This window comes from Mustelus asterias, chromosome 24 (assembly GCF_964213995.1).
Source record: "Mustelus asterias chromosome 24, sMusAst1.hap1.1, whole genome shotgun sequence".
In the NCBI taxonomy this organism is placed as follows: domain Eukaryota; kingdom Metazoa; phylum Chordata; class Chondrichthyes; order Carcharhiniformes; family Triakidae; genus Mustelus; species Mustelus asterias.
The window spans coordinates 55,637,393-55,655,447 of record NC_135824.1 but is presented as its reverse complement, the minus strand read 5'-3'; the positions used below and the strand labels follow the sequence as shown (position 1 = coordinate 55,655,447).

The following is an 18,055-nucleotide window of genomic DNA, read 5'->3' as shown; positions in this document are numbered from 1 at the left end:
ACGGTAGTGACTTTTAAGGGGCGTCTTGACAAATACATGAATAGGATGGGAATAGAGGGATATGGTCCCCGGAAGGGTAGGGGGTTTTAGTTAAGTCAGGCAGCATGGTCGGTGCAGGCTTGGAGGGCCAAAGGGCCTGTTCCTGTGCTGTAATTTTCTATGTTCTTTGAAAGGTTGGGCATATACACATTGGGAGTTCAGAAGAATGAGATGCGATCTTATTAAAACAATGATTCTGAGGAAGGGGCTCGACAGAGTGAATGCTGAGAGGACTGTCCCCCTCGTGGGGGAATCTAGAACTCGGCGGCACAATTTAAAAATAAGAGGCCTCCCATTTAAGGTGGAGATAATTTCTTCTCCCCCAGAGAACAGTGGGGACTGGGTCATTTTTGATCGACAAGGGAGTCGAGGGTTAAGGGGACAGGCAGGAGAATGGTGTTAAGGCCACAATTAGATCGGCCATGATCGTATCGAACAGATGGAGTAGGCTCGAGGGGCTGAATGGCCTTCTCCTGTGTGTTTTCCCATTTTAAAAATTTGTTCATGGGATGTGGGCATTGCTGTCAAGACCAGCATTCATTTTTTTATTCATTCACGCGATGTGGGCGTCGCTGGCTATGCCGGCATTCATTTGCCCATCCCTAATTGCCCCTTAAGAAGGTGGTGGGTGAGCTGCCTTCTTGAACCCACTGCAGTTCCTGTGGTGTAGGTACACCCACAGTGCGGATAGGGAGTGTGTTCCAGGTTTTGAACCCAGGAAAGTGAATGAATGGCCGATATATTTCCACATTCAGGATGGTGAGTGACTTGGAGGGAAACTTCCAGGTGGTAGTGTTTCCATGTGTCTGCTGCCCTTATTCTTAGAGGAGAAAGAGGTCATGGGTTTGGAAGATGCCGTCTAAGGAGCCTTGGCGAGTTGCCGCAGTGTATCTTGTAAAAGGTACACACAGCTGTGGAAGTTTCAGTTTAGTTATTAGTGTCACAAGTAGGCATACATTAACACTGCAATGAAGTCACTGTGAAAATCCCCTCGTCGCCCCCACTGTTCGGGTAACACTGAGGGAGAATTTAGCACAGCCAATGCACCCTAACTCGCACGTCTTTCAGACTGTGGGAGGGAACCATAGCACCCGGAGGAAACCCACGCAGACACGGGGAGATTCCCACGCAGTGACCCAAGGGAATCGAACCCGGGTCCCTGGCAGCAGTGCTAAAACACTGTGCCACCCTCAGGGTGCCAATCAAGCGGGGCTGCTTTGTCCTGGATGGTGTTGAGCTTCCTACCTGTCATTGGAGCTACACTCGTCCAGACAAATGGAGAGTATTCCATCGGCACGGTAGCACAGTGGTTAGCACTGCTGCTTCACAGCTCCAGGGACCTGGGTTCGATTCCTGGCTTGGGTCACTGTCTGTGTGGAGTTTGCACATTCTCCTCGTGTCTGCGTGGGTTTACTCCGGGTGCTCCGGTTTCCTCCCACAGTCCAAAGGTGTGCGGGTTAGGTTGATTGGCCGTGCTAAAAATTGCCCCTTAGTGTCTTGAGATGGGTAGGTTAGAGGGATTAGCGGGTAAATATGTAGGGATATGGGGGTAGAGCCTGGGTGGGATTGTGGTCGGTGTAGACTCGATGGGCCGAATGGCCTCTTTCTACATTGTAGGGTTTCTATGATTTCTATGACTCCTGACTTGTGCCTTGTAAATGATGGACAAGGTTTGGGGAGTCAGGGGGCGAGTTATTCGCTGTAGGATTCCCAACCTCTGACCTGTTCTTCATAGGATCCATACAGTGCAGGAGACCTAACCAAAGCAGTTCAGGGCAGTTCTGTCCATCAAGCCCACACCAACCACCACCCAAGTCCTATCCCCACAACCCTGTGTATTTACCCTGCTAGCCTCCCTGACACAAAGGGCCAAATGTCTAATCAACCTGATCTGTACATCTTTGGACTGTGGGAGGAAACCAGAGCACCTGGAGGAAACCCACGCAGAGAACATGGAAACTCCGCACAGACAGCTGTGAGGAGGATGCAGAGATGCTTCAGCGTGATTTGAACGGGCTGAGTGTCGGCATCCGCACAGCAGGTGCAGTACAATGTGAATAAATGTGAGGTTATCTACTTTGGTAGCAATAATAGGAAGACAGATTACTTGAATGGGTGTAAATTGAGAGAGGTGGATACTCAACGAGACCTTGGAGTCCTCGTGAATCAGTCACAAAGTAAGCGCGCAGGTACAGCAGGCAGTAAAGACAATTGGTATGTTGGCCTTCATAGCGAGAGGATTTGGGTATAGGGATAGGGATGTTTTGCTGCAATTGTATAGTGCGTTGGTGAGGCCACACCTGGAGTATTGTGTGCAGTTTTGGTGTCCTTATCTGAGGAAGGATGCCCTTGCAATAGAGGGAGCGCAGCGAAGGTTTACCAGGCTGATTCCTGAGGTGGAGATCTGGTCATATGAGGAGAGACTAAGTCGGTTAGGGTTATATTCACTGGAGATTAGATGAGTGAGAGGGGGATCTCATAGAAATTTGTAAAATTCTAACAGGGTTAAAGTAAATTTATGAGTCAAAGTAAGGCTTACATTAACACTGCAATGAAGTTACTGTGAAATTCCCCTAGTCACCACACTCCGGCACCTCTTCAGGTCAATCCACCTAACCAGTACGTCTTTCAGACTGTGGGAGGAAACCGGAGCACCCGGAGGAAAATGTGCAAACTCTGCACAGTGACCCAAGCCGGAAATTGAACCCGGGTCCCTGGCGCTGTGAGGCAGCAGTGCTAACCACTGTGCTACCGTGCTGGGTGCCGGAGGCAGGGTAGATTCAGAAAGAATGTTCCCAATGGTGAGGGAGTCCAGAACTAGAAATTATAGTTTGAGGATCAGTACCTTTTAGGACTGAGGTGAGGAGAAATTTCTTCACCCAGAGGGTGGTGAATGTGTGGAATTCACGACCACAGAATGTAGTTAAGGCCAAAACGTCTGATTTCAAGAAGAAATTAGATATAGCCCTTGGGGCTAAAGGGATCTGGGAGGAAAGGGGGAGAAAAAAATCAGGATATTGAATTTGATGATCAGCCATGATCAAAATGAATGGCGGCGCAGGTTCAAGGGGCTGAGTGGTCTACTCCTGCTTCTAGTTTCTAAAGTAAGAAGTCTCACAACACCAGGTTAAAGTCCAACAGGTTTATTTGGTAGCAAATACCATAAGCTTTCGGAGCACTGCTCCTTCGTCAGATGGAGTGGAAATGTGCTCTCAAACAGGGCACAGAGACACAAAATCAAGTTGCAGAATACTGATTAGAATGCGAATCCTACAGCCAGCCAGGTCTTAAAGGTACAGACAATGTGGGTGGAGGGAACATTAAACACAGGTTAAAGAGATGTGTATTGTCTCCAGACAGAACAGCTAGTGAGATTCTGCAAGCCCAGGAGGCAAGCTGTGCGGGTTACTGATAATGTGACATAAATCCAACATCCCGGTTGAGTCCAATACTAATCTCTTTAAGCTGTGTTTAATGTTCCCTCCACCCACATTGTCTGTACCTTTAAGACCTGGCTGGCTGTAGGGATTCGCATTCTAATCAGTATTCTGCAACTTGATTTTGTGTCTGTTTGCACTGTTTGAGAGCACATTTCCACTCCCTCTGACGAAGGAGCAGCGCTCCGAAAGCTTATGGTATTTGCTACCAAATAAACCTGTTGGACTTTAACCTGGTGTTGTGAGACTTCTTACTGTGTTCATCCCAGTCCAACGCCGGCATCTCCACATCTAGTTTCTGTGACAGTGTCCTGAGGCTGGAATCGAAACCCAGGTCCCTGACGCTGTGGGGCAGCAGTCCTAACCACTACGCCACCCATAATATTAAATGGCTAATCCAGTTCAGTTTCTGGTCAATGGTACACCGCACCGCCCGCCCCCCCAGTGCAGAAAGGTAATTCCATTGAATGTCAAGCAGCAATAGTTGGATCCTCTTTCGTCGGAAGGGAATCTTAGTCACTATCTGGCATTTGTGTGTCACGAATGTCACTTGTCAGCCCAAATCAGAAAGTCTCCAGGTCTCGCTGCATTTGGCTTTGGACTGCTCCAGTATCTTGGGAGTCGCAAATGGTGCTGAACGTGGTGGAATCATCAGCAAACATCCCCACTTCTGAGCTCAAGATGGAGGGAAAGTCATTGCAGCAGCTGAAGATGGTTGGGCCTGGGACACAACCCGGAGAAACTCCTGCAGTGGTGTTCTGGAACGGAGATGGTACGCTACCTTGATGTCAGGGGGCAGTCACCTGACCTCCTCCCTTGCCCTCCGAGAGCTGGATTAACGATGATAATGGGTACAAATCCGTAAAACAGGGCGTTAGGGTTATGGGGATGGGTGAGGTTGGGGCTGGGTAAGATGCTGTTTTGGGAGAGCTGGAGCAGACTCGATGGGCCGAATGCCCTCTTTCTGCATTGGTGTCTCCTACGAGGCGGCACGGTAGCACAATGGTTAGCACCGCTGCCTCACAGCACCAGGGGCCCGGGTTCAATTGCCGGCTTGGGTCACTGTCTGTGTGGAGTTTATAAGTCCTCTGCGTGGGTTTCCTCCGGGTGTTCCGGTTTCCTCCCACATGTGTAGGTTAGGTGGATTCGCTGTGCTAAATTGAACATAGAACAGTACAGCACAGAACAGGCCCTTCGGCCCACGATGTTGTGCTGAGCTTTATCTGAAACCAAGATCAAGCTATCCCACTCCCTATCATCCTGGTGTGCTCCATGTGCCTATCCAATAACCGCTTAAATGTTCCTAAAGTGTCTGACTCCACTATCACTGCAGGCAGTCCATTCCACACCCCAACCACTCTCTGCGTAAAGAACCTACCTCTGATATCCTTCCTATATCTCCCACCACAAACCCTATCGTTATGCCCCCTTGTAATAGCTCCATCCACCCGAGGAAATAGTCTTTGAACGTTCACTCTATCTATCCCCTTCATCATTTTATAAACCTTTATTAAGTCTCCCCTCAGCCTCCTCCGCTCCAGAGAGAACAGCCCTAGCTCCCTCAACCTTTCCTCATAAGACCTACCCTCCAAACCAGGCAGCATCCTGGTAAATCTCTGCACTCTTTCCAGCGCTTCCACATCCTTCTTATAGTGAGATGACCAGAACTGCACACAATATTCCAAATGTGGTCTCACCAAGGTCCTGTCCAGTTGCAGCATAACCCCACGGCTCTTAAATTCCAACCCCCTGTTAATAAAAGCTAACACACTATAGGCCTTCTTCACAGCTCTATCCACTTGAGTGGTAACTTTTAGAGATCTGTGGATATGGACCCCAAGATCTCTCTGTTCCTCCACAGTCTTCAGAACCCTACCTTTGACCCTGTAATCCACATTTAAATTAGTCCTACCAAAATGAATCACCTCACATTTATCAGGGTTAAACTCCATTTGCCATTTTTCAGCCCAGCTTTGCATCCTATCTATGTCTCTTTGCAGCCTACAACAGCCCTCCACCTCATCCACTACTCCACCAATCTTGGTGTCATCAGCAAATTTACTGATCCACCCTTCAGCCCCCTCCTCTAAGTCATTAATAAAAATTACAAAGAGCAGAGGACCAAGCACTGATCCCTGTGGCACTCCGCTAGCAACCTGCCTCCAATCCGAAAATGTTCCATCCACCACCACCCTCTGTCTTCGATCAGACAGCCTCTTAATGACCCAAGATGTGTAGGTTAGGGTCATTATTAGGGCAAATATGTGGGGTTACGGGGAGTGGGCCTGGATAAGATGCTCTGTCGGATATTGGTGCAGACTTCATAGAATCATAGAATCCCTACAATGCAGAAGGCGGCCGATCGGCTCATCGAGTCTGCACCGACCACAGTCCCACCCAGGCCCTATCCCCATAACCCCATGCATTTACCCTAACTAGTCCCCGACACTAAGGGGATAGTTTAGCGAGACCAATCAACCTAACTTGCACATCTTTTAACTGTGGGAGGGAACCAGAGTACCCGAGGAAACCCATGCAGACACAGGGAGAATGTGCAAACTCCACACAGTGGCCCAAAGTGGGAATCGAACCCGGGGTCCCTGGTGCTGTGAGGCAGTAATGCTAACCACTGTGCCACCTTGATGGGCCAAATGGCCTCTTTCTGCACTGTACACTTTCCAAAGGGGTAGCAAGCACTGCTGCCTCACAGGACCAGGGACCCGGGTTCAATACCGGTTTTGCATGATTGTGGAGTTTGCACATTCTCCCCATGTCTGCGTGGGATTCCTCCGGGTGCTCCGGTTTCCTCCCAAGATGTGCAGGTTAGTTGGATTAGTGGGGTAAATATGTGGGGTTCAGGCCTGGGTAAGATGCTCTGTCAGAGAGTCATAGAAACACAGAAGATAGGAGCAGCAGGAGGCCATTCGGCCCTTCGAGCCTGCTCTGCCATTCATTACAATCATGGCTGATTGTCCGACTCAATAGCCTAATCCTGCTTTTTCCCCCCCATAACCTTTGATCCCATTCGCCCCAAGTGCTCTCTCCAGCCGGTGCAGACTTGATGCGCCAAATGGTCTCCTGCACTGTAGGGATTCTAGAGATTACTGAGTGACTGAGAGTGAGCTGGAATAACTGGTCGAGATAGTCAAGAACAGGGCTGGGACAAGATGTCCCTCAGTGATAGTGTGCAGCTGGTAATGTAGCTGTCTAAACAGTTACACTCAATACTATCGGCCCATCGAGTCTGCACCGATGCATGAAATACCCCAACCTGTCCACCCAATCCCACTTGGCCCATAGCCTTGAATGTTATGATGTGCCAGGTACTCATCCAGGTACTTTTTAAAGGATGTGAGGCATCCCGCCTCCACCACCCTCCCAGGCAGCGCATTCCAGACCCTCACCACCTCCTGGGTAAAAAGGGTTTTTCCTCCAATCCCCCCTAAACCTCCCACCCCTCATTTTTAACTTGCGTCCCCTTGTAACGGACCCTTCAAACCAAGGGGAACAGCTACTCCCTATCCACTCTCTCCATGCCCCTCATAATCTTGAACACCTCAATCAGGTCACCCCTCAGCGCAGAGAGGTAAGGTTAGTAATTACATACTTGCAAGGGGCAATGAACCCAGTGTGAGGGAGCTCGCTGGTCAGGTTGTAACCCAGGAAATGGGCCACTCAACAGGTCAGCACGGTGGTTCAAAGGTCAGGCCAGGTCACTCCTAAAGTAGTCAACATTTTTGCTCAAAGCTTAAGAACCAAAAGAAAGGCATTTATCGTCAAGAATGTTTTGTTTTTAATTGGAACACAGGAACCTCCAATTAACAAAACGTAAATCTGTAAATCAACATTCTGTCTGAAGCCTCGCGACTGTGGGTTATTCAAATCTCCACACATTGAGACTACAAAGGGCACAGTTTGGATGACCAAAGTGGCACGGTGGCACAGTGGTTAGCACGGCTGCCCTCACAGCGCCAGGAACCCGGGTTCGATTCCCAGCTCGGGTCACCGTCTGCGCGGAGTTTGCACGTTCTCCCCGTGTCTGCGTGGGTTTCCTCCGAGTGCTTCGGTTTCCTCCCACAGTCCAAAGATGTGCGGGTTAGGTGGATGCTAAATTGCTCCTTAGTGTCCAAAGATGTGCGGGTTAGGTGGATTGGCCATGCTAAATTGCCCCTTAGTGTCAGGGGGACTAGCTAGGGTAAATGCATAGGGATAGGGCCTGGGTGGGATTGTGGTCGGTGCAATTTAGCACGGCCAATCCACCTAGCATGCAAATCTTTGGACACTTATGGGACAATTTAGTATGACCCAATCCGCCTAACGTACAATTTTTGGACTGTGGGAGGAAACTGGGACACCCGGAGGAAACCCACGCAGACACGGGGAGAATGTCCACACAGAGAGTCACCCAAGGCTGGAATTAAACCTGGGTTCCTGGCGCTGTGAGGCAGCAATGCTAAGCCACTGTGCCGCCCCCTTGAACAGTAATCATGGGAAATGCGAAAAGCCCCGGCTGAATTCGGCCCTCCCTAACCCGTGGGAGCACGGTTGCGATAAGCAATCATTGCCAATCCTACCTGTCCGTCTACCACTGCCTCGTTCCAGAGAGGCTAATTCGCCAACCGGGGCAAGGTGTCAAACCAGTAAAGTTTCCTGCTCTGTCGAGCTCACTCCATCAGCCCACCATGCAATGGAAAGTTCTGCACTATAACCGCGGCTTAGTTGTGTGAGGACTATAAAGTAAAGCTCTCCAGTCAATCCTGGTGCTTTGCACATTCCGAAACCTTGTCCAGTTCACTGTCCAGCAACCTCTTGGACCAGCAGCTAGTCGAGTGCTTCACCAAGTCCCTCTTCAGCTTAAACTTCTCGCCACACCCCTCGCAGAGGTGGTGGTGACTTTCCATGTGGCGTTCCAAGTCCTCGCTTTGGAGGATCTCAAAGCAGATCTGGCACAGGGCCTGGCCCGGGGTGAGGTGGCAGGTCATATGGCGGAGGTGGCTGTGCTTGCGGTAATTTCGGTGGCCGCAGAGCCGGCACTCGTACCGGGCTTCGTTGGTGTGCTGGGCCAGGTGGTGTCGCAGGTCACGTTCCCACGGGAACTCCTGCCCGCACACCTGGCAGGTCAACTGCTTGCGGTGGGTGGCCGTGTGATTGGCCAAGCGGCTCTGCTTGGCAAAGCGTTTGCCGCAGACCTCGCAGAAGTGCTTGAGGTGCCGGCTGCGTTTCCTGGAGGCAGCCGGCGGCGGGGCTGCCTTTTTGCCCGGGTGCCGCTGCTTCCCCTCTGCAGCCTTGGCGCCCTTCTTGGGGTTAGGGGTCCGGAGGAGCTTGCCGGGCGCCGCTTCTGCCCCCTTCTTACCAGCGCCGCCACTGGCTGGTACCTTGGCCCTGCCGCTCAGCGCGCCCTGAGCTCTCCGCTCCCAGCCCGGACCCTGGAGGCCGGGTCTCTGCCCGCGCTCGGGGCAGGCTCCGTTCCGCCCGCTGCACTCCGGCATCCAGCGCCGCAAGGCGGCCTTCTTCTGCCCAGCCCCGCCGCCCACCCCCGGCTGGCCCCCGGCTGCCTTCTCAGAGGGGCGGCATCCATCGCATGCCTGGCAGCGCCTCGCTTTGCTCCGGCGCCGCGAGGCCTGGCGCTCCTCCGTGCCAAAGACGTCGCAGGTGTGGTAGTCGGGCGGGCCGGTGGTGGGCGGCGCGGGGAATGCCGTGGGGCCCGCGCCACTGGGCGGGCCCTCATCGCCGCTCAGCTCCGTCAGGCCCGAGGACTCGCTGTCCAGGCTGCTGTCCGAGCTGCTGAAGAGGCTGCCGTCCGAGGCGTTCTCCAGCACCAGGTCATCATCACCCGGAAAACGCACCTCGCCCTCCTCCAGCTCATAATCCTCGGCCTGCTCAAAGGGCTGGGGGGGCAAGGCGCACACCTCCCTCTCCCCACACGCCTCCCTCTCCCCACCAACCCGCACCACGGTGAGGCCGCTGAGTTCCAGCACCAGGGGGGAGGACGGAATCTGCTCCTGCCCCTGCTCCTCCGTGGGGTCTTCCACCTTTGGCTTCGCCAGGCCCGGGTCCTCGTAGGCCGCAGCCCCGCAGCAGTCCGGGCCGCCGTCCCCCCCCAGCCTCTCGGGCGGCTCCGCCTCCCGCTTCACCTCGGGGGCGAGGGTCCACCTGTCCTCCGTCTCTCGCCGAAGGCTCTCCTCCGCCTCTTGCCGACGGCGCAGGCAGCTGGCGACGTGCGCGGGCAGCCGCTGGGTGCACTCGAAGGCCAGGCCGCAGAGCGGGCAGCTGAAGGGCTTCTCCGCGTGGAGCTGCAGGTGCTCGCTCAGGCCCTGCTGCCCCGCGAAGGCCAGGCCGCAGTGGTGGCACAGCAGCGCCTGCGATTCCAGGGCGCCCTCCGGGCTCTCGGCCTTGACGGAGACCGGTCCGCGGCAGTGCTGCGGAGCCGGCGGCGCCTCAGTCTCGACGGGCGAGCACTTGTCCTGGCGCAACTCCACGCCGAACTGGAGCGGGTCGTTCTTGTCGGGGTCGGGGCGGGCCCCCTCCTGGCTCTGCCTCTCCCGCTGTGCTGCTGGGCCGGGAAAGCACGCGGCGTTGTAGAGCTTGAGGAAGTTGAGCGAGGCACTGAATCGCTCGGGGTCGGCAGGGGAGGACACCAGGCTGCCGGTGTACATCAGCTGCAGGATCAGGTCGAAGTGGTCAGGGCTGACGGCCTGCGAGCTCAGCACCACCTGCGAGGCTTCGGCCGGCCGGTTGACAAAGAGCTTGTGGAAGTAGGAGCTGCAGGCCGCCAGCACCACCCGGTGGGCCCGGAAGTGGACGTCCCCCACGGTGATGGAGCAGTCGCACAGGAAGCCGTACTCCAGCTGGGAGCAGAGCTGCTGCAGCACGTGCTCACTGTGGCTAACCGGCTGCATCCTGTCCCGTCACCTGAAACAGACCAAAACGCCACGGTTAGAAACAGCATAGAGAGTGGCCCACCGAGCCTGCACCCAGGCCCCATCCCCGTTACCCCCACATTTACCCTGCTAATCACCCTAAGCGGCAATTTAGCATGGCCAATCCACCTAACCGACACATCTTTGGACATTAAGGGACAATTTAGCATGGCCAATCCACCTAACCTGCACATCTTTGGACAAGAAGAGGCAATTTAGCATAGCCAATCCACCTTACCTGCACATCTTTGGACATTAAGGGACAATCTAGCATGGCCAATCCACCTAACCTGCACACCTTTGGACACTAAGGGGCAATTTAACCTGGCCAATCCATCTAACCTACACATCTTTGGACATTAAGGGGCAATTTAGCATGGCTAATCCACCTAACCTGCACACCTTTGGACAAGAGGCGGCAATTTAGCATAGCCAATCCACCTTACCTGCACATCTTTGGACATTAAGGTACAATCTAGCATGGCCAATCCACCTAACCTGCACATCTTTGAACACTAAGGGGCAATTTAGTTTTTGTTTATTCATTAGTGTCACAGGTAGTTTTACATTAACACTGCAATGAAGTTACTGTGAAAATCCCCAAGTCGCCACACTCCAGCGCCTGGATCCTGAACTTCCTAACTCACAGACCACAGTCAGTAAGGATAGGCAACAACACCTCCTCCACGATCATCCTCAACACCGGTGCCCCACAAGGCTGTGTTCTCAGCCTCCTACTATACTCCTTATACACCTCTGACTGTGCGGCCAAATTCCCCTCCAATTCTATTTTCAAGTTTGCTGACGACACCACCGTAGTGGGTCGGATCTCAAACAATGACGAGACAGAGTACAGGAATGAGATAGAGAATCTGGTGAACTGGTGCGGCAACAATAATCTCTCCCTCAATGTCAACAAAACGGAGGAGACTGTCATCGACTTCAGGAAGCGTAAAGGAGAACATGCCCCTGTCTACATCAACGGGGACGAAGTAGAAAGGGTCGAGAGCTTCAGGTTTTTAGGTGTCCAGACCACCAACATCCCGTCCTGGCCCCCCATGCCGACACTATAGTTAAGAAAGCCCACCAACGCCTCTACTTTCTCAGGAGGCTAAGGAAATTTAGCACGTCCACTACGACTCTCACGAACCTTTACAGATGCACCATAGAAAGCATTCTTTCTGGTTGTATCACAGCTTGGTATGGGCTCCTGCTCTGCCCAAGACCACAAGGAACTACAAAAGGTCGTGAATGTAGCCCAATCCATCACACAGACCAGCCTCCAATCCATTGACTCTGTCTACACTTCCCGCTGCCTCAGCAAAGCAGCCAGCTTAATTAAGCACCCCGGACATTCTCTCTTCCACCTTCTTCCTTCGGGAAAAAGATACAAAAGTCTGAGGTCACGTAACAACCAACTCAAGAACAGCTTCTTCCCTGCTGCTGTCAGACTTTTGAATGGACCTACCTCACATTAAGTTGATCTTTCTCTATACCCTAGCTATGACTGTAACACTACATTCTGCGCTCTCTCCTTTCCTTCTCTATGAACAGTATGTTTTGTCTGTATAGCGCGCAAGAAACAACACTTTTCACTGTATGTTAATACATGTGACAATAATAAATCAAATCAAAAAGGGAGAATTTAGCACGGTCAATGCACCTAACACCTAATCTTTCAAACTGTGGGAGGCAACTGGAGCACTCGGAGGAAACCCACGTAGACACAGGGAGAATGTGCAAACTCCAGTCAGTCACCTGAGGCCGGAATCGAACCCGGGTCCCTGAAGCTGTGAAGCAGCAGTGCTAAGCACCGTGCCACCCACTTCGATCCATCCTCTGATACCAACGCTTCCAGTGAAGATCGAGAAGCTTTTGACAGCAGGAAGAGAGGCAAGGGGGCGCAGTCCAAATTATCCCTTTGGAGCCTAAGCAAACACTTGTGTTTAAATATATAAAGCATAAAACAGCCCGAGGTGCTACAGAGCAAAGATAGTCAAAAATGTAGCACCAAGCCACACAATAGATATTAGGACACGTGACCTAAGCTTGGCCAAACAGGTAGAGTTTTATGGCATATTGCAACATAGAAGATAGGAGCAGGAGGAGGCCATTTGGCCCTTCGAGCCTGCTCCCCCATTCATTACGATCATGGCTGATCATCCAACTCAATAGCCCAATCCTGCTTTCTCCCCATAACCTTTGATCCCATTCGCCCCAAGTGCTATATCAAGCCGCCTCTTGAATACATTCAATGTTTTGGCATCAACTACTTCCTGTGGTAATGAATTCCACAGGCTCACCACTCTCTGGGTGAAGAAATGTCTCCTCACCTCCGTCCTAAATGGTCTACCCCAAATCCTCAGACTGTGACCCGTGGTTCTAGACTCCCCACCATTAGGAACATCCTCCCTGCATCCACCCTGTCTAGTCCTGTTAGAATTTTATAAATCTCTATGAGATCCCCCCCCTCATTCATCTGAACTCCAGTGAAAACAATCCTAACCTAGTCAGTCTCTCCTCATACATCAGTCCCGCCATCCCCGGAATCAGCCTGGCAAACCTTCGCTGCGCTCCGTCGAGAGCAAGAACATCCTTCCTCAGAAAAGGAGACCAAAACTGCATACGATACTCTAGGTGTGGCCTCACCAAGGCCCTGTATAATTGCAACAACACATCCCTGCTCCTGTACTTAAAACCTCCCACAATGAAGGCCAACATACCATTTTGCCTTCTTTACCACCTGCTGCACCTGCATGCTTACCTTCAGCGACTGGCCCACAAGGACACCCAGGTCCCTCTGCACACTCCCCCTCTCCCAATTTACAGCCATTCAGGTAGTAATCTGCCGCCTTGTTTTTGCTTCCAAAGTGAATAACCTCACACTTATCCAAATTATACTGCATCTGCCATTGATTTGCCCATTCACCCAACCTGTCCAGATCATTCTGAAGGATCTCTGCATCCTCGTCACAGTTCACCCTCCTGCCTAACTTGGTATCATCTGCAAACTTTGAGATATTACATTTTGTTCCCTCATTCAAATCATTCATATATAACAAGCAGGAGAGCTACTGAGGCCCTGCTGCCAATGTCATAAGAACATAAGAAATAGGAGCAGGAGTAGGCCATCTAGCCCCTCGAGCCTGCCCCGCCATTCAATAAGATCATGGCTGATCTGACGTGGATCAGTACCACTTACCCGCCTGATCCCCATAACCCTTAATTCCCTTACCGATCAGAAATCCATCCATCCGCGCTTTAAACATATTCAGCGAGGTAGCCTCCACCACCTCAGTGGGCAGAGAATTCCAGAGATTCACCACCCTCTGGGAGAAGAAGTTCCTCCTCAACTCTGTCTTAAACCGACCCCCCTTTATTTTGAGGCTGTGTCCTCTAGTTTTAACTTCCTTACTAAGTGGAAAGAATCTCTCCGCCTCCACCCTATCCAGCCCCCGCATTATCTTATAAGTCTCCATAAGATCCCCCCTCATCCTTCTAAACTCCAACGAGTACAAACCCAATCTCCTCAGCCTCTCCTCATAATCCAAACCCCTCATCTCCGGTATCAACCTGGTGAACCTTCTCTGCACTCCCTCCAATGCCAATATATCCTTCCTCATATAAGGGGACCAATACTGCACACAGTATTCCAGCTGCGGCCTCACCAATGCCCTGTACAGGTGCATCAAGACATCCCTGCTTTTATATTCTATCCCCCTCGCGATATAGGCCAACATCCCATTTGCCTTCTTGATCACCTGTTGTACCTGCAGACTGGGCTTTTGCGTCTCATGCACAAGGACCCCCAGGTCCCTTTGCACGGTAGCATGTTTTAATTTGTTTCCATTGAGATAGTAATCCCATTTGTTATTATTTCCTCCAAAGTGTATAACCTCGCATTTATCAACGTTATACTCCATTTGCCATATCCTCGCCCACTCACTCAGCCTGTCCAAATCTCTCTGCAGATCTTCTCCGTCCTCCACACGATTCACTTTTCCACTTATCTTTGTGTCGTCTGCAAACTTCGTTACCCTACACTCCGTCCCCTCCTCCAGATCATCTATATAAATGGTAAATAGTTGCGGCACGCCACTAGTTACCTTCCTCCAACTGGAAAAACACCCATTTATTCCGACTCTTTGCTTCCTGTCGGATAGCCAGTCCCCAATCCACTTTAACACACTACCCCCAACTCCGTGTGCCCTAATCTTCTTCAGCAGCCTTTTATGGGGCACCTTATCAAACGCCTTTTGGAAATCCAAAAACACCGCATCCACCGGTTCTCCTCCATCAACCGCCCTAGTCACATCTTCATAAAAATCCAACATGTTCGTCAAGCACGACTTTCCCCTCATGAATCCATGCTGCATCTGATTGATCGAACCATTTCTATCCAGATGCCCTGCTATCTCCTCTTTAATAATGGATTCCAGCATTTTCCCTACTACAGACGTTAAGCTGACCGGCCTATAGTTACCCGCCTTTTGTCTCCTTCCTTTTTTAAACAGCGGCGTAACATTAGCCGTTTTCCAATCAACCGGCACTACCCCAGAACGCAACGAGTTTTGATAAATAATCACTAACGCATCCACTATTACCTCTGACATTTCTTTCAATGTCGCTGGAAACAACTCCAGGGATGTTCGAGGGGCCAGAATTAGGGACCTTTTTTGCCCCCAAATGTATTTTTCCAAGGTCCTGGGTGTCCCCAGCCAAGTTGGGTGGCACAGTGCTTAGCACTGCTGCCTCACAGCGTCAGGCATCCGGGTTCGATTCCAGCCTCGCGTTACTGTCTGTGTGGAGTTTGCACGTTCTCCTCATGTCTGCGCGGGGCTCCTCCCACAGTCCAAGGACGCACAGGTTACATTGATTGGCCATGGAATTTAGCATGGTCAATGCACCTAACCAGCACATCTTTCAGACTGTGGGAGGAAACCGGAGCACCCGGAGGAAACCCACGCAGACACGGGGGAAGAACGTGCAGACTCCGCACAGACAGTGACCCAAACCCGGGAATCGAACCCGGGTCCCTGCCACCGTGCCGTCCATTTACGGAAACCCAACTGATGGAACCCAAGCCAGAGGCGGGGGGTGGATTGCAAAGGGGATATTGTGGCCCACTCTCCACCAGGCCTGGAATTGGGGGGGGGTGGGGGGGAGAGGAGAAGAGGGCATAACTCCACAAATAGCCACCCCCCACGGGAACAATAGGGGGGGGGTGCAATAGCCTTTCCCTCTCCCCTCTTTGCCCAACTGCACCCCTCCAAATCCACTTTTATCCAACAAAACTACCAACGGGTCCATCCACAGGGTGCAAACACCAGCCTCACAAAACCAGCCACGCTACTTTCTGCCATGGGTTTCATATGAACGTGAATTCCATGCAGGCTGGAATCTTTCGCAACATCACCCCGGTGCTACTATCTCTCCGTAGCACACGGTAAAGATGATACATCCATGTTCCCTCCCGCGGAAACTCACCTCTTTCTTTCCCCCCCCCCCTTCTGGCTCCAGCCTGGCTCCAGCCTGGCTCAGCGGCTGCAGATTGCTACACTGTGATTGACAGCTCCTGCTGGGCCAACGTTCCGGGCACTTCCGGCTCCCCGAGCCGCACTGGCCCCGCCCACTTCTGCCCCGGCGCATGCGCGGCCGCGCTGCACCCCGGGAGTTGTAGTTTCTCTGCTCAAGGGGACTTGTAGTTGTCCATACACACACACACACACACACATACAATTCCTATACCTCCTCCTCTTCAGTCTCTGCCCCCTGGTTACTGACCCCCCCCCCCTCTGCCAATGCAAAGGGTGCTCCCCCCCCCTCCTATTGATGCCCCTCTTATATGCCCAGAACATTAGGGGGTAGAGGCGTTGGTGGGCTTTCTTGGCTGTGGTGTCGGTATGGGGGGGACCAGGACAGGTTGTTGGTGATCTGGACACCTAGAAACTTGAAGCTCTCGACCATTTCTACTTCGTCCCCGTTGATGTAGACAGGGGCATGTTCTCCTTTACGCTTGCTGAAGTCGATGACAATCTCCTTCGTTTTGTTGACATTGAGGGAGAGATTATTGTTGCCGCGCCAGTTCACCAGATTCTCTATCTCATTCCTGTACTCTGTCTCGCCGTTGTTTGAAATCCGACCCATTACAGTAGTGTCGTCAGCAAACTTGAAAATGGAATTGGAGGGGAATGTGGCCGCACAGTCATAGGTGTGTAAGGAGTATAGTAGGGGGCTGAGAACACAGCCTTGTGGGGCACCGGTGTTGAGGAAGTTGTGGAGAGCTTCGGGTTTCTGGGTGCCCAGATCGCCGACCACTTGTCCTGGTCCCCCCATGCCGACACTGTGGTTGGGAGGGCTCACCGACTGCTTTCTCAGGAGGCTAGGGAATTTCGGCATGTCCTCTGCGACTCTCGGCAATTTTTGCGGGTGCACCATGGAGGGCATTCTTTCCGGATGTGTCGCAGCTTGGTGTGGCTCTTGCCCCAGCCAGGACCGCAACAAATTACAAAGGGTAGTGAACGAAGCCCAGCACATCACACAAACAGCCTCCTATTCATTGACTCTGTCTACACTTCCCGCTGCCTCAGAAAAGCAGCCAGCATAATCAAGGACCCCACGCACCCTGGACATTCTCTCTTCCACCTTCTTCTGTCGGTAAAAAGATACAAAAATCTGAGATCATGTACCAACTGGCTCAAGAACAGCTTCCCTGCTACCATCAGACTTTTGAATGGACCGACCTTGGATATAAATTGTCCTATTGGTAAGACGCAGCATGGGTTCATAAAGGGCAGGTCATGTGTCAGCTTGTCCAAACGTAGCACAGTGGTTAGCACTGCTGCTTCACAGCTCCAGGGACCTGGGTCCGAATCTCGGCTCGGGTCGCTGTCTGTGTGGAGTTTGCACATTCTCCCTGTGTCTGCGTGGGTTTCCTCCGGGTGCTCCGGTTTCCTCCCACAGTCCAAAGATGTGCGGGCTAGGTTGATTGGCCATTCTAAATTGCCCCTTAGTGTCCCGGGATGCATAGGTTAGTGGGTAAATATGTAGGGATATGTGGATAGGGCCTGGGTGGGATTGTGGTTGGTGCAGACTCGATGGGCCGGATGGCCTCTTTCTGCACTGTAGGATTCTAACGTAGGGGAGTCTAAAACTAGAGGGCATAGATTTAAGGTGAGAGGGGAGAGATACAAAAGTGTCCAGAGGGGCAATTTTTTCACACAGAGGGTGGTGAGTGTCTGGAACAAGCTGCCAGAGGTAGTAGTAGAGGCAGGTACAATTTTATCTTTTAAAAAGCATTTAGATAGTTACATGGATACGATGGGTATAGAGGGATATGGGCCAAATGTGGGCAATTGGGATTAGCTTGAGGGTTTTTTAAAAAAAACAAGGGTGGCATGGACAAGTTGGGCCGAAGGGCCTGTTTCCATGCTGTAAACCTCTATAGCAAATAGAAACCCTACAGTGCAAAAGAAGGCCTTTTGGCCCATTGATTCTGTACCCACTCCCCTTAACCCAGTGCATTTAGCATGGCCAATCCACCAAACCTGCACATCTTTGGACCTAAGGGGCAATTTAGCTTGGCCAATCCACCAAACCCGCACATCTTTGGACCTAAGGGGCAATTTAGCATGGCCAATCCTCCAAACCCGTACATCT

At 52.0% G+C, this 18,055-nt stretch overlaps 1 protein-coding gene across 4 annotated transcripts; it reads right to left on the bottom strand.

Moving 5' to 3' along the window:
* Positions 1 to 7,245: 7,245 nt before the first annotated feature.
* LOC144511402 (uncharacterized) lies at positions 7,246 to 17,160 on the bottom strand. 4 transcript variants are annotated; one of them, XM_078241722.1, is made up of 2 exons: positions 17,140 to 17,160; positions 7,246 to 10,388 (listed from the first exon to the last, which is right to left on the bottom strand). In XM_078241722.1, exon 2 carries the CDS (start codon positions 10,373 to 10,375, stop codon positions 8,228 to 8,230), a length of 2,148 nt encoding a protein of 715 aa, XP_078097848.1. In that variant the 5' UTR covers positions 10,376 to 10,388; positions 17,140 to 17,160; the 3' UTR covers positions 7,246 to 8,227. The 4 variants fall into 4 exon arrangements, with proteins under 4 accessions (XP_078097848.1, XP_078097847.1, XP_078097849.1 ...); XM_078241721.1 differs by lacking the exon at positions 17,140 to 17,160 and adding an exon at positions 15,884 to 15,950; XM_078241723.1 differs by lacking the exon at positions 17,140 to 17,160 and adding an exon at positions 12,155 to 12,175.
* Between the last annotated feature and the right edge of the window lie 895 nt (positions 17,161 to 18,055).

Excerpts from the sequence above, each read along its gene's own strand:
- LOC144511402 (XM_078241722.1), bottom strand. The coding sequence starts at position 10,375 with ATGCAGCCGGTTAGCCACAGTGAGCACGTGCTGCAGCAGCTCTGCTCC.